This window comes from Scyliorhinus torazame, chromosome 17 (assembly GCF_047496885.1).
Source record: "Scyliorhinus torazame isolate Kashiwa2021f chromosome 17, sScyTor2.1, whole genome shotgun sequence".
In the NCBI taxonomy this organism is placed as follows: domain Eukaryota; kingdom Metazoa; phylum Chordata; class Chondrichthyes; order Carcharhiniformes; family Scyliorhinidae; genus Scyliorhinus; species Scyliorhinus torazame.
Window position 1 is genome coordinate 162,289,969 of NC_092723.1, and position 24,626 is coordinate 162,314,594.

The window sequence follows — 24,626 nt, forward strand, 5'->3', positions numbered from 1 at the left end:
TTAGGTGGATTGGCCACGCTACATTTCCCCTTAATTGGAATTTTTTTTTTTAAAAAGGCAACGGCACTCTCATAGAGGCCATGAGAAATGAAGAAATTAAAACTGGTGTGGTTGGAATTAGATGTGAAAACCCTTCCCTCATCTTCAAATTTATATAATTTTGCATCATTTTAAGTTATACTTGCCCACCCACAGCTCACATTCACTTCCACAACTCCTCCAGCACGATTCTAGTTTCCTGCCCCTCATCATTGGTAATCTCTATTTTTCCTGCATGTTGAAATTCCATCCCTAAACAGCTTATAACAGCTCATTTTATTTTCTGAAAATACTTTTGCTTTACCATACCTTTTCCTACTATGCCTTATTCTATCTTAATTTTTGTCTTCAGCCTTGTAAAAACTAAAACGAGGAATGTGGCAAAAGTACAAGACGTTTTTGCTGTTGAATACAATCTTCAATCCATTGCTAATTAGAGGAGAGGTTTTAAATAAATGATTTCCCCCTCCCTAAAATCAGTCACTCACAGTGTATCGTGTTATCAATGGAGAAGGTTGAGGAGTTCTGGATATATATGATGGGGGATTGTCATCTTCACCCAGAAATTCTGGCACCTTTGTGGCATCAAAACATTTCTCCTTCCATCTGTTTAGCTTGGCATTTAGCACCTCATTGGCCTAAAGTGAAAAAATATATAATGGTTATGAAATTAAAGTTATAATTTCGAAGAATTTTTAAAATCGAGAAGCACAAGATGGAATTAATTCTGAAGCTTATGATCCATGCTGCGCAGACACCTGCAACCAGATATTCTAGGAACTGCCTTTTTAGAGAGGGGAATGCAATTTGAATTGTAAATGCATGATTTTTCAGTTCCATCAGAAGTAACACTTTGGGTACCTCTTCTTTTGCCCAGAGGACAATCTACCCTTAAGCTTTGTAAAACATGAAGTGCATTTTCAGTTCCATACTGAATGGCGGCATAAAGTCTGATCACAATTTAAATTCTTTACCATTTATTTCCAAAAAGAGCATTAGTTCAGCATACTTGCAAAAGTTCAATCAAACATACCTTTTCATGGTAATTGCTCAGATCTTGGGAAAAGCTGCAATGTTTGTCCACCAGGAAGCAGAACCGTCTCTTTTCCTCAAGTAAGGCCTCTTTGCAACCTTCAGTGATGAATCGCTGAATATCATTTTCCCTTGTACTAATGTTTGCTAAGAACTGGGAAAAAATACAGATAGCAATTTTCTCTATTTCAAAAACAATAGTAATTTTTAACTAGGTCATAATCTATTGCAATTTATGTCATCATTGGCTACAGGAATAGTGCCAGAGGACTGGAGGACAGCAAATGTGGTCCCTTTGCTCAAAAAGGGGAGCAGAGACAATCCCGGCAACTATAGACCGGTGAGCCTCACGTCTGTAGTGGGTAAAGTCTTGGAGGGGATTATAAGAGACAAGATTTATAATCATCTAGATAGGAATAATATGATCAGGGATAGTCAGCATGGCTTTGTGAAGGGTAGGTCATGCCTCACAAACCTTATTGAGTTCTTTGAGAAGGTGACTGAACAGGTAGATGAGGGTAGAGCAGTTGATGTGGTGTATATGGATTTCAGCAAAGCGTTTGATAAGGTTCCCCACGGTAGGCTATTGCAGAAAATACGGAGGAAGGGATTGAGGGTGATTTAGAGATGTGGATCAGAAATTGGCTAGCTGGAAGAAGACAGAGGGTGGTGGTTGATGGGAAATGTTCAGAATGGAGTACAGTCACAAGTGGAGTACCACAAGGATCTGTTCTGGGGCCGTTGCTGTTTGTCATTTTTATCAATGACCTAGAGGAAGGCGCAGAAGGGTGGGTGAGTAAATTTGCAGACGATACTAAAGTCGGTGGTGTTGTCGATAGTGTGGAAGGATGTAGCAGGTTACAGAGGGACATAGATAAGCTGCAGAGCTGGGCTGAGAGGTGGCAAATGGAGTTTAATGTAGAGAAGTGTGAGGTGATTCACTTTGGAAGGAATAACAGGAATGCGGAATATTTGGCTAATGGTAAAGTTCTTGAAAGTGTGGATGAGCAGAGGGATCTAGGTCTCCATGTACATAGATCCCTGAAAGTTGCCACCCAGGTTGATAGGGTTGTGAAGAAGGCCTATGGAGTGTTGGCCTTTATTGGTAGAGGGATTGAGTTCCGGAGTCGGGAGGTCATGTTGCAGCTGTCCAGAACTCTGGTACGGCCGCATTTGGAGTATTGCGTACAGTTCTGGTCACCGCATTATAGGAAGGACGTGGAGGCTTTGGAGCGGGTGCAGAGGAGATTTACCAGGATGTTGCCTGGTATGGAGGGAAACTCTTATGAGGAAAGGCTGATGGACTTGAGGTTGTTTTCGTTGTAGAGAAGGAGGTTAAGAGGAGACCTAATAGAGGCATACAAAATGATCAGGGGGTTGGATAGGGTGGACAGTGAGAGCCTTCTCCCGCGGATGGAAATGGCTGGCACGAGGGGACATAACTTTAAACTGAGGGGTAATAGATATAGGACAGAGGTCAGAGGTAGATTCTTTACGCAAAGAGTGGTGAGGCCGTGGAATGCCCTACCTGCAACAGTAGTGAACTCGCCAACATTGAGGGCATTTAAAAGTTTATTGGATAAACATATGGATGATAATGGCATAGTGTAGGTTAGATGGCTTTTGTTTCGGTGCAACATCGTGGGCTGAAGGGCCTGTACTGCGCTGTATTGTTCTATGTTCTAATTCTGATTTCTTCCAAAATCCAGCTTCTACCATGTTTCTGGATATTTTTGACAATTTTATTATAGCAAAAATTTGGAGAGCTACTTTTAATGCAGACCTGTTTATTAAAAAAATGCATGGTGTATTCTCATGAATTAGAAAAGGGATAAGGGCATCACAGTAGTGCAGTGATTAGCACTGCTGCCTCATGGCACCGAGGACCCGGGTTCGATCCTGGTCCCAGGTTACTTTCCACGTGGAGTTTGCACATTCTCCCCATGGCTGCATGGGTCTCACCCCCACAACCCAAAGATGTGCAAGATAGGTGGATTGGCCACGCTAAATTGGCCCTTAATTGGAAAAAATAATTGGGTACTCTAAATTTATTTTTTAAAATTAGAAAAGAGATAGCAATTCAAATGATGTCTGCTGATACCAATGGTTGTGTTTCAGAAATTGAAGATTTCTATTAAATTAAATTAAAAAAGCAATATTAAACAATCAGAAACGGGCCTTTCAAAATCGAAGTGCGCGTGAGGGACATGAGGAAAAATTTATCAGGGACAATCACAGCTAATTTAGTTCTGAAATATCACAGTTTAGGAAATCAGATTAGGATAAAGGCAACATGTCATTAGATTTAGAACAAAATACCCCTCCAGTCACCTCACATAGTTTACATTTTGTTTGATGTGATTGCATGAGATTTTTAACATGGAGCATAGCCAAATGCTTTCTGTAATAATAAACATTTTTGTTCTAGTCATCAGTGGTATACTTTCCTCCATATAATTCCAGACATACCAATTTGTACATGATTTTTATTGCTTACTCGGAAATCCATTAATAAATCAGCTTGAAAGCAGGATGCAAACGGCCTAACTGTTTCCTGGTTTTATTTGAAGGACAGATGACAGTGATGCAAACCTGCACCTTCTTTAAAATGTGGGTATTTTCATTAGCTGGAGCTGTCAAGTTACGATGAAGCTTACATTTTTGGGGAGAAGGAGAGTAGTTATTGGAGATGAAAGGTAAAACATAATTCAAAAAAGTCAATATGCTAAAGAACCCTGGCTCAAAAGACCATAACTTATACTTTTCTTTATAAAACGTAGAGTAACAGAGTCACATGACCGCAAATTAGTTTTCACAAAAAGAAAAAAACAATTATTAAACTTGAAAAGGTGGATTGTTACACAATACTCATTTACTCCTCCTTTAATTTAGCAATTACACACAGGTTTTAGGATTAACATGGATTACAAAATACATCTTGGCTACAATGGTCTCATTAAACCACAAAGTCCCTTTTAAGCATACAAGATGACAATAGTAAAACACACTCCTCTCTGAACCCAAGTGAATGTCTGAGTATATCTCCTCAAAATCCCCCCGATGATTCTAATACCCTGAGCCACCTTGTTTCACTAAATTCTGGCTTCCACACGAGTGATTTCAAATTCCACTTTCAAAAGACACACTTTCAAATCTTCTTTTAAATTATGCTTTCTCTCTCATTGCTTCCATTAAGGTTTCGCTTTCAGGTTTTACATCTTACCTTCAAAGGTTTCCTTTGACTTAAAGACTTTTACACAAACTCCGAGGCCCAGCCACCAATTTCCACAATTATTTCAAATGCAAATACAGCGTTGGAACTCAGCGGGGTATCGCAATCAGCCTCAGTCAGGGCCGAGAGTTAGGAAGGGGAATAAAAGTCAGCTAGTTTACTCATTCCCGAATGTCATCCAGAAACATCTGTTGAAAGTGTGCTTCTGTGGATGTTGTTTGAGGACAAGATAAAAATCAAATGTGATGGCTCCTGTAGTTGATTAACATCTGCTACTTACTGTGGTGTTGGGTGTTCTGACACACAGATGAGCCAACACAGTTGCATATGGTACAACACTTCTTTATTTAAACTCACTATTTACAACTTGGTCTTTGCACTCTGCACGTGGGGGGCTCCCTGCTTGTGGTGTTTCATCAGCTCTTTCTGTTCCCTTCTCCCCAGACCTACCGACCTCCAGGTGTCGTGCTCGTGCTTTTTATGTGGTTGGTGTTCTTGTCTGTGATTGGTTGTGGTGTTGTGTACTCTGATTTGCCTGTTAGTGTGTCCATCATGATGTGTGTGTTTGAATATCATGACATCCCCCCTTTTTACAAAGATATGTGCCTACGTGGTAATAAATATGATCGTGACGTGAGTGCATCTAAGAGTGTGTGTGTGTCGTGTGCAGCATGTGTCTATGACGGAACTATGTACATGGGGCGATGTCGAGTGCGTCACATGAATCCAGTTGTACCATAACATAACAGAAATGCGAACGAGAGAAGAAGAAAAAAAAATTTTGATCAGTTGCCCAGTCAGACGACATCTGGAACGATAAACAACAACAGGTTATCATGTAAAATTGTCCAACTTATTAAGCATATGAACTGTATTATAAGTCCATTCTAATGGGTTTGCGACGAATTCGGGTTGACCGCCTTAAGGGTGGATCAAGAACCACCGGCTGCTGTGCAGGCATGGCCATGGGTGGCGATGGAAAGGGCGTGATGTGCGGCAGCTCCACAAAGTCATCCTCGGAAGCCTGTTGAGGATCTGGCGTGTTGTGTGGCTGTGAGCGTGGAAGTCGGTGAAGGGCGCGCCGATTGCGGCGACGCACGGAACCATCCGGCATGCGAACCAGGAACGAGCGGGGAGCCACTTGTCGGAGGACTTCGGCCGGTGCTGACCAGCCACCATACGGTTGATGGACGCGTACTTTGTCTCCGGAGGACAGGGGGGGCAGGTCCGTCGCTCGTGTGTCGTACCGCCCTTTCTGGCGATCACGCTGCAGTTGCATGTTCCGAAGAACCGCCTCATGGTCTGTTGTCGGTGCCAGGACGGAAGGTACCGTCGTCCTGAGGGAGCGACCCATTAGTAGCTGCGCTGGCGAGAGGCCCGTGGATAACGGGGCCGATCGATAGGCCAGCAAGGCAAGGTTAAAGTCCGATCCGGCATCAGCCGCCTTGCACAGGAGCCGCTTTGCGATGTGGACACCCTTTTCAGCCTTCCCGTTCGATTGTGGATGCAGAGGGCTGGATGTCACATGAGTGAAACCATATGCTGCGGCAAAGGACGACCATTCACGGCTGGCAAAACAAGGTCCATTGTCTGACATGACAGTCCTTGGAATGCCATGGCGAGCAAACGTTTCCTTGCAGGCCCCAATGACTGCGGACGACGTCAGATCATGGAGAGGCATGACTTCCGGGTAGTTTGAGAAGTAGTCTATAATAACAATGTAATCTCTGCCGAGCGCGTGAAATAGGTCAACACCCACCTTCGCCCAGGGGGACGTCACCATCTCGTGTGGTAGAAGTGTTTCCGGAGGTTGCGCTGGCTGAAACCTCTGACAGGTTGTGCAGTTGAGCACCATGTTGGCTATGTCTTCATTAATACCCGGCCAATATACCGCCTCCCGGGCCCTTCGTCTGCATTTTTCGACGCCCAAGTGGCCTTCGTGTAGTTGACGAAGAATCATCTGGCGCACACTGTGTGGAATGACGATCCTATGCGATTTCATAAGGACCCCGTCTATATTGGTGAGATCATCTCGCACATTATAAAACTGGGGGCACTGCCCTTTTAGCCACCCTTCCGTCATGTGGCGCATCACTCGCTGCAGCAGAGGGTCAGTCGCCGTCTCTGCGCGTATGTGGGCCAGACTAGGATCATCAGCTGGCATATTTGCTGCTGTCAGAGTCACGTGTGCCTCAATTTGACGCACGAACCCCTCTGCATCTGGTGGTGTGCTCACTGCTCGGGAAAGAGTGTCCGCCACGATGAGTTCCTTCCCCGGAGTGTAGATCAGTTCAAAATCGTACCTCCTGAGTTTGAGTAAGATGCGCTGGAGGCGAGGAGTCATGTCGTTCAGGTCTTTGTTAATGATGTTGACCAGGGGGCGGTGGTCAGTTTCGACCGTGAATCGTGGCAGGCCATACACATAGTCGTGGAACTTGTCCAGTCCAGTTAACAAGCCCAGGCATTCTTTTTCGATTTGCGCGTAGCGCTGTTCGGTAGGGGTCATGGCTCGTGAGGCATACGCAACCGGGGCCCATGATGACGTGCTGTCTTTTTGGAGGAGTACCGCTCCAATACCAGATTGGCTGGCGTCTGTTGAGATCTTTGTAGGGCGAGTCGTGTCAAAGAAGGCCAGCACTGGTGCCGTGACCAGTTTGTGCTTGAGCTCCTCCCATTCCCGCTGATGCGACTGGTGCCAGTTGAATTCCGTCGATTTTTTTACGAGATGGCGCATGTTTGTTGTATGAGAAGCCAGGTTGGGAATGAACTTCCCAAGGAAGTTGACCATGCCGAGGAATCTTAAGACAGCCTTCTTGTCAGCCGGTCGTGGCATGGCTGTGATGGCGCTAACCTTGTCTGCATCGGGACGGACCCCGGACCTTGAGATGTGGTCCCCGAGGAATTTCAGCTCCGTCTGGCCGAAAGCACACTTAGCACGGTTGAGGCGCAGGCCATTCTGCCGTATGCGGGTGAAGACACGTCGCAGACGATGCATGTGTTCCTGCGGAGTGGTGGACCAAATGATGATATCGTCCACATATACACGTACCCCTTCGATGCCTTCCATCATCTGTTCCATAATGCGGTGGAATACTTCAGATGCCGAAATGATGCCGAATGGCATCCGGTTGTAGCAGAATCTGCCAAAAGGGGTGTTGAATGTGCATAGTCTTCGGCTGGCCGGGTCCAGTTTGATCTGCCAGAATCCTTTGGACGCATCCAATTTAGTGAATATGTTGGCTCGCGCCATCTCGCTGGTGAGGTCTTCTCGTTTCGGGATGGGATAGTGTTCCCGCATGATGTTGTTGTTCAGATCTTTTGGATCTATACATATACGGAGCTCGCCAGAGGGCTTCTTTACACAGACCATGGAGCTGACCCATGGCGTGGGCTCCGTGACCTTGGATAGGACCCCTTGGTCCTGAAGAATCTGCAGTTGTGCCTTGAGGCGGTCTTTGAGAGGCGCAGGAACCCTGCGAGGTGCGTGAACGACAGGGATGGCGTCCGGTCTGAGTCGAATCTTGTACGTGTGTGGCAATGTCCCCATGCCTTCAAAAACCTCCTGGTTGTGAGCGAGGAGGGAATGGAGATTCGCGTGGAACTCAGCATCCGGGAAGTCGGATATCTCATCTGGAGAGAGAGACATGATGCGCTGTACCAGGTGAAGGACCTTACACGCTTGTGCGCCCAGTAACGAGTCCTTTGATGAGCCCACAACTTCGAAGGGGAGTGTGGCCGTGTACCTCTTGTGAGTCACCTGTAGCTGGCAAGATCCTATGGACGGGATAACGTTCCCGTTATAGTCAACCATCTTAAGCCGGGATGGTGTGATGGGTGGTTTGACCTTCATGGCCTGGACTGCAGAGTAAGCAATCAGGTTGGCGGATGCGCCGGTGTCCAGACGGAAGGCGACGCGCGATCGGTTGACCGTCAGGGTGGCACACCACTCATCGTCTGGATTGATGGCATTGACCTTGTTGACATCAATGACGGCAACTCGGAAGTCATCCTGGTCATCTGCATCACTTAATTGGAAGTCTTGATGCGTGGGCTGGACGGTCCTGACTCGTGTGCGAGGTTGTCGAGGATGCGCCGGATCCATGGGTTGAGCCGCACGACAGCGGGCTGCGTAGTGGCCTATCATGGCACATCTGTTGCACTGTCGGTATTTTGCAGGACATTGCCCTTTTAAGTGTAGACCTCCACAATTTCTGCACGTCATGACGTCACGGCGTTCGTTGCGCCACTGCGCATGCGCAGTGCGATCTTGCGGTGGGCGCGCCTGCGCAGTGCGTCCCTCGTTGTGGCCGTTATTTTTGGCTCGCACCTGCGCGGGAGACCGCGAAAAGCGCGGGAAGCGGCCGCTGTCGTCCGGGCCGTGGGGCGGGAAGAAATCGACGGCCTGGATGCGTTCAACGTCGTGGGCGGCCTGGCTTGCCGATTCGACGGCTGGGGACCCCCTCCGTGCCAACTCGGACGCCTGAAATCGGGCAAAACGGCAGGTAGCATTTTCATGGAGGACACAGGCTTCCACAGCAGACGCTAAGGTGAGGCTCTTTATTTTAAGAAGCTGCTGGCGTAGGCCACTAGAGGCAACGCCAAAAACAATCTGGTCCCTGATCATGGACTCTGTAGTGGTGCCGTAACCGCAGGACTGCGCTAGAATCCGGAGGTGCGTCAAAAAGGGTTGAAAAAGCTCCTCCTTACCTTGCAGGCGTTGCTGAAAGATGTATCTTTCAAAAGTTTAGTTTACTTCAGTTTGAAAGTGCTGGTCCAGTTTGAGGATGACCGTGTCATATTTGGCCTGGTTTTCGCCTTCTTCGAACACCAGTGAATTAAAGACATCGTTCGGGTGGGGGCCTGCGTAGAAGAGGAGCATTGCAATCTTCGAATCATCCGAGGCATTCTGTTTTTCGGTGGCACGGATGTACAGGTCAAATCGCTGCCTGTAGAGCTTCCAGTTGGTGCCTAGGTTCCCCGTGACTTGCATCGGCTGCGGTTTGCCGGTGTGGTCCATGTCCAGAATGGCAGGTTAGTAGGCAGGTATCGATCCACTCCTGTACCATGTGGTGTTGGGTGTTCTGACACACAGATGAGCCAACACAGTTGCATATGGTACAACACTTCTTTATTTAAACTCACTATTTACAACTTGGTCTTTGCACTCTGCACGTGGGGGGCTCCCTGCTTGTGGTGTTTCATCAGCTCTTTCTGTTCCCTTCTCCCCAGACCTACCGACCTCCAGGTGTCGTGCTCGTGCTTTTTATGTGGTTGGTGTTCTTGTCTGTGATTGGTTGTGGTGTTGTGTACTCTGATTTGCCTGTTAGTGTGTCCATCATGATGTGTGTGTTTGAATATCATGACACTTACTACCACATTACACCAGGATAGTCACTTAGGCAGAGAATCATAAGGGAGAGAGATTCCCGTGAACTACATCCCAGAGGCTGACGTGGGGGTAGGGAATTAGTGGAAGGGGGGCTTTACTGAAATTTAGTAAATACAGGGCTTGACAACAATCAGTCATAGTGTGAAAGAAACAGAGTGGGGAAGGGTGAAATAGGTCAACGGTATCCCCTTATAATGTTCATACTTTTTGTTGTTGTGGTTAGCCTATTTTCTGGACCGGAAACTATCTTTTCTCAGTCCCTGCCAATTCACTGCCACACTTAACAGAAACAGAAAATGGCACTGCCTTACACATTGGTCAACTGTACTTAATAACGTGACTCCTTCATTTTACTTGAATCTGATTATGTAAGGAGGATATATTAATTTCCTGTCTTTTAGCTAGATTCTGATCTCTGCTGATTAAGTAAAATTGGTTTATCAAATTCCACTTTATCACCTACAATAATCACAGTTTGAGAAAAGTAATTTTGCAGTTTGGAGCAGTTTGACTTTGCATCATAGCATACTATGCCTGACCTGGGAATGCTTGGTGCCAGCACTGTGCATGAAAAGCAAAGTATTTTGTTACCGCCACTAGCATCTTTTATATTAATTAACAAAGGAAACACACACACACAAATGAAATGAATTCAACAGCAACTGGCAAGTGAAACAGTTGCGACACTTTTGAAAAAAGAAAAGGTAATAAATCGTGGAAATCTCTCCAACAAGCTAAACATTATGGGTTCAAATTTACAGTTTCAATTACCATCACTTAGTACAGTCTGAAAGATACATCATTCTGAAGAAACTGAGGTCTTTCATCAAATCAAGGAATGAAGTCCAATGAATTGTGAAGCAAAGTAAGTGCTATGCGAAAGTGTTAAAAGACAGCCTCAAACAGCTCTCAGTGAATACAAGGCCTTAATTCACATCTTGTGCATGAAGTAGATTCAAGCACAACTACAATAAACATAAGTATTTCACCAAAGTAATGCTGTTAATTCTTACACACAAATTACTTGACACATTCATTTATTTTATTGTTCAAATACAGTTCGAAACTATTTATCTTGCTGGAAGGTCCACTGTGTTTAACACAATTCACAGGAGAGAAATCGCATGGAAACTTCTTTGTTTTTATTGACCACAAGCATAACTCCTATCAGATGTACAAAGAACAATGTTGTCCAATATACTGGTCACCAGTGGCTATTTGGGAATCCAGATATGGCTAATTGTATTTCTGATTAGCAAATAAAAATGAATAATCAACAGTGTTGTTGACATGCTTACATAGCTTATGCATGTGTACTTTAAACGTTTTGTGCATTTACTGGCTAAATGGCAAGACAAAAAGGAGAGCATGTGTGTGTTTTATAATCATTGAGTGTTTTACTTCCTTGGTCACTTGCTAGGCATTTAATATATAGTTGTAGAATACATTTACATATAATGTGTGACTGCAGTAAAGTAATAAAATATTGTGTGTGGTTGAAATGATGCCGCTGTAGCCACGGCAGAAGTTATTCAGCAGTTTCTATTGGAAAACGTTGATATATAATACCAATACCACCATGGTAATGGAGGAAGCCAAAGTCCCTCTCCAGCTGAAGGAAACCCACTGGAATCAGAGGATGTTTTTAAAATTAACATAAACTGGATGGGAGAGTGGGGGGTGGGCGGGGGGGGAGAAAAAAAAATAAGCAAGTGGGCAGACGGTAGCACAAGTGGACAGCTTCACAGCGTCAAGGTCCCAGGTTCGATTCCCGCTTGGGTCACTGTCTGTGCGGAGTCTGCATGTTCTCCCCGTGTCTGCGTGGGTTTCCTCCGGGTGCACCGGTTTCCTCCCACAGTCCAAAGATGTGCACGTTAGGTGGATTGGCCATGATAAATTGTCCTTAGTGACCAAAAAGGTTAGGAGGGGTTATTGGGTTACGGGGATAGGGTGGAAGTGAGGGTTTAAGTGGGTCGGTCTAGACGCGATGGGCCGAATGGCCTCCTTCTGCAGTGTATTTTCTATGTTCTATGTTCTCCAAGTTGCAATTGATGGAAATCAGCAAGAAACCAACAACTTGAATGCGACCTTTCATTTAAAGCAATACTCTCAAGTCACTTCATAAAGAAGAAAACATTTCAATCCAACATGTAGGTTGCAGGGGACCAGTGTAGGTCAATGATGATAGGGCTGAGATTATCAACTGGGTTTTTCGGTAGGATTGAATGTGATGAACGGTTGCTGTCATCATGTAAGGTGATGTCCCCTTTAAGACTGGGCTTGGATCCCTGAGGGACTCCGCCTCCGCCCACCTTGTGGACGGCACCCAGTAAGCACCCGTCTCCATGCCTTTTCGACTCCGGGAGCACGGAGAGCTTTATTTATCCTGAGACGGTAAGGCGCTGCTCCTTGCGCACCCATCCCGCGTCCCAAACCATAGCCCTCGCATCCGGGTCCCACTTGGGGTATTGTATTGCGGATCTCTCGATCCAGGGTGCCGAATACACCCGTTTCAAACTGTATATCCTCCCTCACCTCTGCCCGCCCCCCCCTGCTGCTCGGACTGGATTTCCAGTGCGGCCACCGAAGCCTGACACTGAAGTTCGGCGGACCCTTGCCCCCCTCTCACGATATGCAGCCTTGCGACACAAAGTCGCAGCCCCCTCTCTATTCGCGAACCTCACTCCCGACTGTAAGCCCTTCGCCACCAGGAGCCGGCGGTACAGTGCCCAAGACATGACTTTTATCAAGTCAGAGGTCCAGCGTCTACTGGGAGAGAGGGTCATCGAGGCTAGCAACAGCCCCTGGAGAACACAAGTGGTGGTAGTCCGGTCCGGGGAAAAGAAACGGATGGCCGTGAATTACAGCCAGACCATAAACCGCTTCATGCAGCTCGATGCGTACCCCCTTCCTCGCATAGCAGAAATGGTAAATCGGATCGCCCAATACCGGGTATTTTCCACGGCCGATCTCAAATCCGCCTACCACCAGCTCCCCATCTGACCGAAAGACCGCCCCATACTACCTTCGAAGCAGCCGGCCGGCTCTTCCACTTCCTCAGGGTCCCCTTCGGCGTCACAAATGGGGTCTCCGTCTTCCAAAGGGCGATGGACCAAATGGTGGACCAGTACGGTTTGCGGGCTACATACCCGTACTTGGACAATGTCACCATCTGTGGCCATGACCAGCAGGATCATGACACGAACCTCGAAAAGTTCCTCCAGACCGCCCAAGCCCTCTACCTGACCTATAACAAGGAAAAATGCGTTTTCCACACAACCCGTCTAGCCATCCTTGGCTATGTCGTGGCAAGCGGGGCCCTAGGTCCTGACCCCGACCACATGCGCTCCCTAAAGGAACTCCCCCCCCCCCCCCCCCCCCCGGCAGCCTCAAGGCCCTCAAACGGTGCTTGGGGCTCTCCTCCTATTACGCTCAGTGGGTCTCCAAATATGTGGACAAAGCCCGCCCACTCATAAAGACCACAATATTTCCCCTGTCGGCTGAGGCCCGATCGGTCTTCAGCCGCATCAAGGCCGACATCATCAAGGCCGCTATGCACGCGGTGGACGAAACTATCCCCTTCCAGGTAAAGAGCGTTGCGCGACACATCGCCCTGGCTGCTACCCTCAACCAGGCAGGCAGACCAGTAGCGTTCTTCTCCCGGACCCTCACTGCCTCCGAGATTCGGCACTCTGCAGTCGAGAAGGAGGCACAAGTCATTGTGGAGGCTGTGCGGCACTGAAGGCACTACCTAGACGGTAGGAGGTTCACCCTCATCACCGACCAACGGTCGGTAGCCTTTATGTTCGATAACGCACAACGGGGCAAAATAAAAACGCTAAAATTTTGAGGTGGAGGATCGAACTTTCCACCTACACGTACGATATCAAGTATCGTCCAGGATAGCTCAACGAGCCCCCAGATGCCCTGTCCCGCGGCATGTGCGCCAACACGCAGGAGGACCGTCTGCAGGCCATCCACAATGACCTCTGTCACCCGGGGATTACCCGGCTCGTCCACTTTATCAAGTCCCGCAACCTACCTTACTCAACCAAGGAGGTCAAGGCCATGACCACGGCTTGCCAGATCTGCGCTGAGTGCAAACCGCATTTCTACCAGCCAGACATGGCACGTCTCGTGAAGGCCTCGGGGCCCTTTGAGTGACTAAGCGCGGACCCCCTCCTGTCCACAAACCGCAATGCCTATTTCCTCACCATTATCGACGAGTTCTCCCGCTTCCCATTCGCCAACCACTGCCCCGACATGACCTCAGACACCGTGATAAAGGCACTGCACAGCATCTTCACCCTGTTTGGTTTCCCTGCTTATATCCACAGCGACCCGGGGTACATCGTTCATGAGCGATGAACTGCGTCAGTATCTGCTCAGCAAAGGCATCGCCTCGAGCAGAAAGACCAGTTATAACCCGCGGGGGAATGGGGAAATGGGCAGGTGGAGAGGGAGAACGCGACAGTTTGGAAGGCTGTCCTTCTGGCCCTACGGTCGAGAAGTCTCCCAACCACCCACTGGCAGGAGGTCCTACCCGACGCCCTACACTCCATTAGGTCGCTCCGCTGCATGGCCACGAATAAGACCCCTCACAACCGATTGTTTGTCTTTCCCAGGAAGTCCACCTCTGGGGTCTCGCTTCCACCTTGGCTGATGGCTCCGGGACCTGTTCTCCTCCGGAGGCACGCAAGGAGCCATAAAACGGACCCCCTGGTCGAGAGGGTCAGATTATTACACGCGAACCCCAGATACACCTACGTCGAGTACCCCGACGGCAGGCAAGATACGGTTTCCCTCTGAGATCTGGCACTTGCTGGTTCCCCCACTACAGATGCCCCCTCCCTCACAGCTCCCCTGCGGGACCCGGCACCCACAACACACCCACCCCCCCCCCCCCCCCCCCCGGTCCCACTCCCCGTCGGTGGACACCAACTGCACGCGGCCCCTAGCGCCTCCCCCCTCTTCACACCCCGCCGCCACCGCTACCCCCAGCCCCAGCTATTTCCTCTGCGCCCCGATCCCCGACCCTGACCAAGGCTCCGACCACCGTGCTCCTGGACGTACCCTCAACTAAGACGTCCGTGTCCGCCGCACCACCGCCCGAGCCGAGGAAGTCGATGAGGATGATCAGGCCGCCGAAACAAATGGACTTATGATGGCACTTCACCCCCGCCGGACTTTTTTTTTTAAAAAACAGGGGATTGAATGTGATGAACAGTTACTGTATGATTGTACCCTTATCAACATGTAAGGTGATGTCCCCTTTAAGATTGGGTTTGAACCCTGGGGGACTCCGCCTCCGGCTCCGCCCACCTGGAAGCCGTTTATAAGGGGCCTCCTTGTGGGCGGCACCCAGTAAGCACCCATCTCAGCACCAGGCTAGTTCTTAGCTTATTAAAGCCTTCTTTACTGTTTTACTCTCTAAGCGTCGTTATTGAGGGTACAACATTGAACACATGGAGAAGATTTTTTGGATGAGTTGCAGTTAATGGAGGGTAAAAATTCACTGGTGGGAGCATTTATTCAGTTTGGAGGTTATAGATCAATAAAGTTTTCAGCAATGGAGTGCCTGAAGTAGAAATTGAGGTAGACTATGTCGTAAAGGGGCAATCGGACATGGGATTTAAGGGTCTGTTTAGCACACTGGGCTAAATCGCTGACTTTTAAAGCAGACCAAGGCAGGCCAGCAGCACGGTTCAATTCCCGTACCAGCCTCCCCGAACAGGCGCCGGAATGTGGCGACTAGGGGCTTTTCACAGTAACTTCATTTGAAGCCTACTTGTGACAATAAGTGATTTTCATTTCATTTTCATTTCATTTCATATTCAGTTTAAATAGAACACCAAGGTTATGAACCATGTTGGTTGAACCAAAGCTTGTCTGAGGAGAGGAATTACTCAATTCCCGTACCATGTTGGTTGAACCAAAGCTTGTCTGAGGAGAGGAATTACTCAATTCCCGTACCAATCATTATTGTGAGAAACATGTCCTAGAATAACAAAGAGCAGAGAAGAAGTGCTCGAGTTGAAATTGTTTGATATTAAACGGATTAATTTAACTAAAGGGTAAGACAGGGCAGGAGAGCTCCAAGCTATAGTTAGCTCTTCTTGCTCCATGTGGGAGACTAGGAACACTTCCAGTTCCTAGGACCAGCACGTGCGCAGGAAGTGTCTCCAGCTGCAGCTCCTGGAATCCCGAGTTTCAGAGCTGGAGTGGCGTCTGGGGATACTGCAGAGAATATCGGGGATAGCATGTATAGAGAGGTGGTCACACCGCAGGCTCAGACACCACAGGCAGGATGGGAATGGGTGACCACTAGGCAGAAAACAAGAGGCATAGACAGGCAGTGTAGGAATCTCCTGTGCATTCCCTTGCAAAACAGATATACTGTTTTTGAAACTGTTGAGGGAAATGGCCGTTCGGGGATAAAAGCAGCAGCCAAATTCATAGATACACAGGGGAGGAGCAAAAGGCATAGAAATGCAATAGGAATAGGGGATTTAATTGTGAAGGGAATGGATAGACGTTTTTGTGGCTGCAAAAGAGACTCCAGAATGGTATGTTGCCTCCTTGGTGCTAGAGTCAAGGATCTATCAGAGCTGTTGCAGACATTCTGAAGAGGAAGGGTGAACAGCCAGTGGTCGTGGTACACATTGGTACAAACGAAATAGGTAAAAAAAGATGAGGGCCAGGATTCTCCCCTACCCGGTGGGGCGGGGGTACCGGCAGGATGGAGTGACGGGAACCACTCCGGCGTCGGGCCGCCCCAAAGGTGCGGATTTCTCCGCAGCTTTAGGGGCCAAGCTTTCACCGTGAGGGGCTAGGCCCGCGCCGGAGTGGTTTCCGCTCCACCGGCTGGGGTGGAAGGCCTTTGGCGCCACGCCAGCTGGGGCCAAAAGGACTTCGCTGGCCGACGGAAGTCCGCGCATGTGCGGGAGCGTCAGCGGCTGCGGACTTCATCCCCGTGCATGCGCAGGGGTGGGTCTCTTCCGCGTCGCCCATGGTGAAGGCTCTGGCCGAGGAGTTAGAAGAGTGCCCCCACGGCACAGGCCCGCCCGCGGATCGGTGGGCCCCGACCGCGGGCCAGGCCACCGTGGGGGCACCCCCCGGGGCCAGATCGCCCCCCCCCAAAAGGACCCCGGAGCCCCGCACGCGCCGCCAGTCCCACCGGGAAGGTAGGTGGTTTGATTCACGCTGGCGGGAAGGCATGACAGCAGCGGCACTTTGGCCCATCGCGGGCCGGAGAATCGTCGGGGGGGGGCCCGCCGACTGGCGTGATTCCCGCCCCCGCCGAATATCCGGTGCTGGAGAATTCGGCGGCCGGTGGGAGCGGGATTCACGCCAGCCCCCGGCAATTCACCGACCCGGCGGGGGGTCGGAGAATCCCGCCTGAGGTCTGAAAAGCAGAATATAGGGAGCTAGAAAACAAGTTGAAAAGTAGGACCTCAAAGGTAGTTATCTCAGGATTACTACCAGCACCACTTGCTAGTCAGGGTAGAAATGCTGGTAGGTAGTGCTGGTTTAGTTTAGTGGGCTAAATAGCTGGCTTGTAATGCAGAACACGGCCAGCAGCGCGGGTTCAATTCCTGTACCGGCCTCCCCGAACAGGCGCCGGAATGTGGCGACGAGGGGCTTTTCACTGTAATTTCATTGAAGCCTACTTGTGACAAGAAGCGATAATATTATTATTAAATGGCAGGATATATTTGATGAATATGTGGCTGAAAAGATGATGTGGGTTGCATATTCTTGGGGCATTAGGGACAAACCTATGGGTCACATCTGGACAGGACTGGGACTGATATCCTGAGTGGGGTGAGGGAGGGGGGAAACAAAGACACAGTAAAAAATAGTAGGGACGGGACAAGGAACATCGAAAGGACTAACCTTAAGATTTTGTCCCTGAATGCGCGGGGAAAAAAATGGACGAATTAGTTACACAGATAGATGTAAGGGGTATAATATAGTTGGGATTTCAGAGATATGGCTTTAAGGTGACCAAGGATGGGGACTAAAGGAAGAAATCACATTGCTGAGAGTTTTCTATAGGCACCCTGACAGTCCAAGATTAAAGAAGAGCAGACATGTAGGCAAATTTCAGAGAAGTGTAAAAGTAATAGGGTAGTGATAGTGGATAATTTCACCTTCCCCAACATTAGCTGGCGCAGCCATAGTGAGAAAGGTTTATAGGGAGTGGAATTTTAAAAATGCATCCAGGAGAGCTTTTTAAACCAGTATGTAGAGGGTCCTATAAGAGAGTGGGCAGTCATGGGCTTAATTTTAGATAATGAAGTCAGACAAGTGGTTCAAGTATCAGTGGGGGACTGGAAGGAACTGGCTAAATCACAATCTGTTTCATATTTCTTTTAAAAATCCATGTCCTTGCAACGTTTCAGTTTTTGTTTTAAACTGCAGCCTTTGATCAAACTGAAAACACCCCTGGTCTAATGTACTGGCTCAGGTCTCCCCTTAATGCTCTGTGGCATAGTCCGTGATGCCATTTTGATGGACTTGGCAAGCAGCCAACCGGTGCTTCCAAGATTCTGGTACATCTTTTGTTCTTGTTTGGAATTTATTGAGCTTGTGAGAGAGTTGCTGGGAGATTCTGAAAACCCAGGCCAGCTCCATTTTGTTTTTTCAGTTCTGGTCAGTCTTGGGAAGCAGCACACAACAAGACACTCTGGGCTGGATTCTCCGTAGCCACGTGCCAAAATCACGTTTGGCGCGGGGGCGGGCAATCCACATTCACGCCGAAATCGGGCGTGGTGCCGGTCCAGCGATTCTCTGGGATCTGAGAACCGGCGTGATCGAGGAGTACACTGCGCAGCTGGGGGTCTGTTGACAGATCCCTCAGAGGGGACTCGAACATTAAGCAGTTTCTCAATGGACTGGACATACCAGCTGTGGGGGAGGAAAAGAGGCAGGGACTGGAAGCACCATTAGAACTGGTAGAAGTCATGGAGAACATCAACTTCATGCAGTCGGGGAAGGCACCGGGGTCCAGATGGATTCCCGGTGGATTTCTATAAAAAATTGGTGGCTGCACTGGCCCCATCCCTGCAGGAGATGCTCAATGACTCACTATCGAGAGGGACACTGCCGCCCACACAGGCACAGGCCTCGATATCGCTAATTCCTAAAAAAGGCAAAGAACGGACAGAATGCGGGTCATACAGACCCATCTCACTCCTAAATGCTGACACCAAAGTCCAGGCCAAGGTCCCGACAAGGTGACTGGGAGAGTTGCGTGTTAGAGGTCGTGGCAGAGGATCAGATGGGCTTAGTCAAGGTCGGACAACTAACGGCGAACATCAGATGCCTGCTGAACGTGATTATGACCCCACCCAAGGAGAACACATCGGACGTGATCATCTTCCTAGATGTAGAGAAGGCGTTTGACCAAGTCAAATGGAGGTATTTCAAAGAGGTACTGGAACGGTTTGGGTTTGAGCCAGGATTCACCTCCTGGGTAAAGCTATTGTACAGCGCTCCCATGGCGAGAGTACAAACAAAGTCCACCAGTACTGAATATATCTGGCTGCACAGAGGCAGGAGGCAGGGATGCCCATTGTCCCCACTGCTATTCACACGAGCAATCGAGCCACTGGCTATCGCTCTTGGATCAGCGAAGGGATGGGGAGGCATCCAGAGGGGAGATAGAGAGCACAGATTCGCACTCTATGCAGATGACCTGCTCCTCTACGTCTCAAACCTCTGAACCAGCATGGGAGGAATAATGGAATTCAAGCTGGCCCAAACCAAATTCCTATACCTGGGGATCCAAATAGTCCATGGCTGGACATGAATCCACAAGTGGAACCTATCAGGTCTGGTGGAAGAAATAAAGAGAGACCTGCGGAGGTGGGAATCTTTTGTAAGGGCCACGAAGAATCCAGCACGAGTTTTAAGGATACAAAATAATAACGTTTATTTACTATAACAATATATATATATATAACAGTAGCAGTAACTTCCCTTGCTACCTTCTCCTTCCTGCTGGTTCCTGAACTGGCCAGCTTATTTATACTAGGAGTTTCTCCGCCCCCCTCATTGGGGAAGTTCATACTCCCATAGGATTGTGGGATAGTCATTAGTCCCCAGCCAATCGTAAGTAGGCAGGTTATAACATCCCTCCCCCAAAGTCCAAGGAATCCACCGAAGACCCTGGCGAAGGACGGCGTCAAACTCGTTTGGCCGCAGGCCGGACGCCATTTGCACGCGGCGCTGGATCAGGCGGCGTGTAACGAGACGGAGACCGGCGCTTCCGTGATGAACGGCGCGGTTGTACATCCACGGCCTGTGGACCCGAGGATTCCCCCTCTGATTCATCCTGTGTCTCCATCTCGGAGTCAGAGTCTGCTGCCTCCGTCATGTCAGCGTCTCTATCTCCATTCGGTCCCGTAACGACCTGCGCAGGCTTCGAGTGAGGCACCAGTTGAAGATTTTGAGGACTACCTTCCCTTGTCTCTGGTCTTTGCGGCTGTTGAAATGAGCTCCGGGGGCGGGGAATCTTTTGAGGGGATGATCTTCTGGACCGGACGTGGTCTACATGTTTTCGCGGGAGACGACCCTGGGATTGTACTTGGTAAGATATAGGGCCCGTTTGGCGAAAGGTTACACCAGGAACCCATTGGGCACCACCAGCAAAATTCCGCACGAATACTGGGTCACCGGGCGCAAACTGCCGAATCGGACGATGCCGAGACAATCCCTGTCCCTGCCGTTCTTGTGTGCGCCGTACTTTTGCGCCAATGTCCGGGAAGACCATACTAAGGCGGGTGCAAAGTCTTCGGCCCATTAGGAGTTCTGCGGGAGCTACCCCAGTCACTGCATGGGGGGTGGTCCTGTACGTAAACAAAAAGCGAACCAGTCTCGTGTCCATTGATCCGGAAGACTGCTTCTTTAGGACTCTTTTGAATGTTTGCACTGCATGCTCTGCCAACCCATTTGAAGCCGGGTGGTAAGGGACAGTGCGGATATGGCGGATGCCATTCATCTTTGTAAACCTAGCAAACTCCTCACTCGTGAATGGAGTGCCATTATCCGTGACCAGCACCTCGGGGAGGTCATGCGTACTAAACGATAAACACATCTTTTCAATTGTTGCGCAGGACGTTGTCCCCTGCATCTTATGCACCTCCAGCCATTTGGACTGGGCGTCAATTAGTAGAAGGAACATGGATCCCTGAAAAGGGCCTGCGAAATCTGCATGTAAGCGTGCCCAAGGCCGCCCTGGCCATTCCCAGTGATGTAGGGGCGCGGCCGGCGGAAGCTTCTGATGCTCCTGGCAAATGGAGCAGTTTTGGGCCACCTTCTCAATGTCGGTGTCGAGGCCTGGCCACCAGACATAACTCCGGGCCAACATTTTCGTCTTGGTCACGCCCGGATGCCCATTGTGCAAGTCTGATAATATCAGCTCCTGGCCTTTTTCCGGGACAATCACACGTGACGAATGTGATATAAAATAGTTACTTTAGAGTTACTAGTTAATGTAATGTAGAAATAAGCCACTTTGATTCTTGCAGTTAGGGACAAAGGAATTTGAGACCGCATGGAAAAAGCAGGAAGAGGTGTGTCTATGAGAGTGATGCTTCATTGATAGGGGCCAGAGAAAGGGATTGGAAGTGAGCCAATCAGAATAGATCGAACAGGTCAGGAGGGACATAGGCTGACCTATGTCCGTCGAGTATGTGAAACTTGATACCATTTGAATTGATTTTGCAGAGATCCCTTTGTCTTTTAGTTCAGTCGTTTTCTGGAATGTAAGAAGCTGGATGTCTCTTACATTTCTGTAAGATGATTCAAGCTTGCAAGCTAAATAAATAACTTCTGTTTACGTGCGAATCCGTCTCAACTTTTATTGAGGCCAGACTGACAGAGAAAGAAATTTGGAGATCTACATTTGGTGCCGAAAACCGGGATTTCTCTGGGCGATCCTGATCCAACTGCGAAATCAGAATTAGACTGATTATGAACAGGAGGACGGGAACAAAGGGCCCTCAATGTAGAAATGGAAAACGACCAGCATTGATTGTTCCCCTCTTCTTATCGTCTGATTAGTCTGGTCACTCGCGGTTGGCACAGAAAGACCGCCTCGACGAAATCACAGGTCAGTCTGGGGATTAGCACTTTAATTGATGGGATTTCATATTGTTGTTTCGGCTTGGGTTAGGGTTTTGGGCTGATGGGACTTTAATAATGAAGGTTCAGTCTATTATCAGGGTTCAGAGGCTGATGGGACTTAAATAATAAAGGTTCAGTCTATTATCAGGGTTCAGAGGCTGATGGGACTTAAATAATAAAGGTTCAGTCTATTATCGGGGTTCAGAGGCTGATGTGACTTAATTAATGAAGGTTCAGTCTATTATCAGGGTTCAGAGGCTGATGTGACTGAATTAATGAAGGTTCAGTCCAGTATAACTGTTTTTAAATCTGAAGATGGTTCAACTCTATGTGTGAGTGTTTTAAATATATAGTTGATTAAGCTAAAATTGTCTCCTTGGACTGTAAAGTTCCGAGGTCTAGTTGAGATTGTGAGGAATGCTGCATATTGGTTGAAGCAGAAGTCTCTCAAAGGGTTAACAGCAGCAGGCGGAGTTGAAAACAGACAGTGCTTCTCACTCAGGCCTTGAGATAACAGCACCAGTCTGCAGTGTAATCGGATACCTTTCCTTTGAGTCAGTGAACACCAGCAAAGTTACGTTTTGAATTAATTAAAGGAAACCAGTGGGTTTCTCCACCTCTTTGATAAAAGTTATTATTTTCGAAAGCAATTGATTGAAATTGCCAGAATCTTAAATTTTACTTACTTGAAATAAGGTTTATCTCATTTTATCTGGAGATTAATAGAAACTTAAAGAAGATCATGGACACCATTTTAAAAAGTGTCAATCTGGAGATGATAGTTGATTTTGCTAATACTTATGTGTATGTAACAGAAAAAAAACTTGTTAAAAGAAAAATTGTTAAGATAAAGAAATAATTAAGTTGTAAATGTTATACAAGTTTGTGTTAAGCAAATTGTAAATTTAGTTCTGAGTTGAGATCAGAGCTAAGCTTGCAAGTTGCAGTAATTCAATTTGAATTTTCAAACATTTTTAAGTTTAAAAAAAAAAAAGAGAGCAAATAGAGAAAAGAAGGACACAGATCTTGAATGCGTTGAATAGCACATTTCAAAGGCCCATAAATCTTTCTGTTATCTTAGACCTAAAACCTAGGAAGATTGACGAGCCATAGGAATGTCTGGGGCGTTTTAATGAAATCTACCGGGGGCAGTCAGGCGATTTGCTGTATCAAAATGGTCAGAATTCCCCTCAATACTGTGCTATGTTAATGCATTGCCTACCACCTTCTGTGGTTACTGCTGTGAAATGTAATAACATGAATTGGACAGAGAACGACCCTTCCCAGATGGCAAGGGCAGTCAGATTTTACTGGAAGGAGGGTGTAGGCCAAGAAGGAGGCTCAGTTACAAAGGTTAAGACTGAGTATGTAATGAAAAAGGATGATCTGCGATCCCAACAAGTGGCAGAAATGGTAGTTTACCAGCAGGAGCTCCAATATAGTGACTTTGGGTGGGTGGATCAGCGAAGAGGAGGATGAGACAACAGTGCTATATTTCTATCACCCCCCAGTGGTGGACGTTAGACATTGAACAGTCACTCCATCACGTTACCCTGGCCTATGACAGAACTGGACGAAACAGGGAGTTGGAGGACAAATACCGGCCATTACTTGAGACCGAATGGCCAGTCAAGGTTACAGCCACAGTCACGGGAAAAGAAGGTACAGCCGATTTTGTTACAATATCACCACATTTATGGCCACAGTCAGCTTCGGTAAGCCCTCATATTACACGTCAGGTCCATGACCAGTACCATGCCAGGGATATGGGGCGAATGGTCAGCATCTTACCGCAGCTCGTCAGAATAGGTATGAGATATACCTTTTGAACAATCCACGTCTGACATTTAAACACTGTACCACTATCAATCCAGCCTGTTTTCTTAGTGGTCCCCCTGTCCATGAAGACGCACCTGGCCACGACTGTTTAGCCTTGATTCAGGAAACTACCACAATAAGGGGCGATTTGAGTGACATTTCGTCAGAACAACCTGACATGATTATGTGTGGTCAAATATCCCACCGGGGTTTAGTTAATGACCTACTGAGGGCCCTCCTTATGCCAGCGCAGATTTCCGTTATTAAATGCGCTGCCCACACGAATGGTACAACCCCAGTTGACGTTGGTAATGAACGAGCAGATTGTGCAGCGCGCACAGCCGCACAAATTCAGCAAGTGATGGTGCCTAAAATGTTAAGTCAGACTAAACGATCTACTATGAATGTGTCTGCTTCTGACAAGCCAATGCCAGACGTCATAAGGTTACAGGAGGACGCTCCTGAGAGTGATAAACAAATGTGGAAACGGTTAGGTTGTACATATGATTCTGTTTCCTCTTTATGGACCACGCCTGCACATCAGACTTGTATGTCTGATGTACTGGCTTTATGGGTCATCGAATGTGTACACTTTGCAACTCATTGTGGGGCTCGAGGGACTAGTGATTTGTTGCTGGACACTTGGTGGCACCCTAAAATGCAGGGGTTGGCCCAAAGTATCAGTAATCGGTGTTTGATTTGTCAGCAATATAACACCGGAAAAGGTATCCCTTGTGGGAAGGGGCAAACCCCGTTGCCCAGTGGTCCCTTTGAGACGCTCCAAATGGATTACATTGAGTTGGAAAGGTGTCAATGTTACAAATATGTTTTGGTCATTGTGGATGTGTTCAGCAGATGGGTCGAGGCGTATCCGACTATCTATAGTAAAGCTGCTACTGTGGTTAAAGTCTTGATGAGGGAAATCATTCCCCGGTACGGTATACCAGCTCAGTTAAGTTCTGATAATGGGCCTCATTTTATTGG

The 24,626-nt window shown here is 48.0% G+C and overlaps 1 protein-coding gene across 1 annotated transcript in view; it reads right to left on the reverse strand.

Moving 5' to 3' along the window:
* LOC140394351 (BAR/IMD domain-containing adapter protein 2-like 1) overlaps positions 1-24,626 on the reverse strand; it is a 241,601-nt gene that overhangs the window by 97,003 nt on the left and 119,972 nt on the right. Inside the window, exons 7-8 of the mRNA XM_072481550.1 lie at positions 1,073-1,225; positions 528-677 (exon numbers count right to left, since the gene is read on the reverse strand). Of these exons, the coding sequence (XP_072337651.1) occupies positions 528-677; positions 1,073-1,225 (303 nt within the window). The remainder of the gene's footprint in view (positions 1-527; positions 678-1,072; positions 1,226-24,626) is intronic.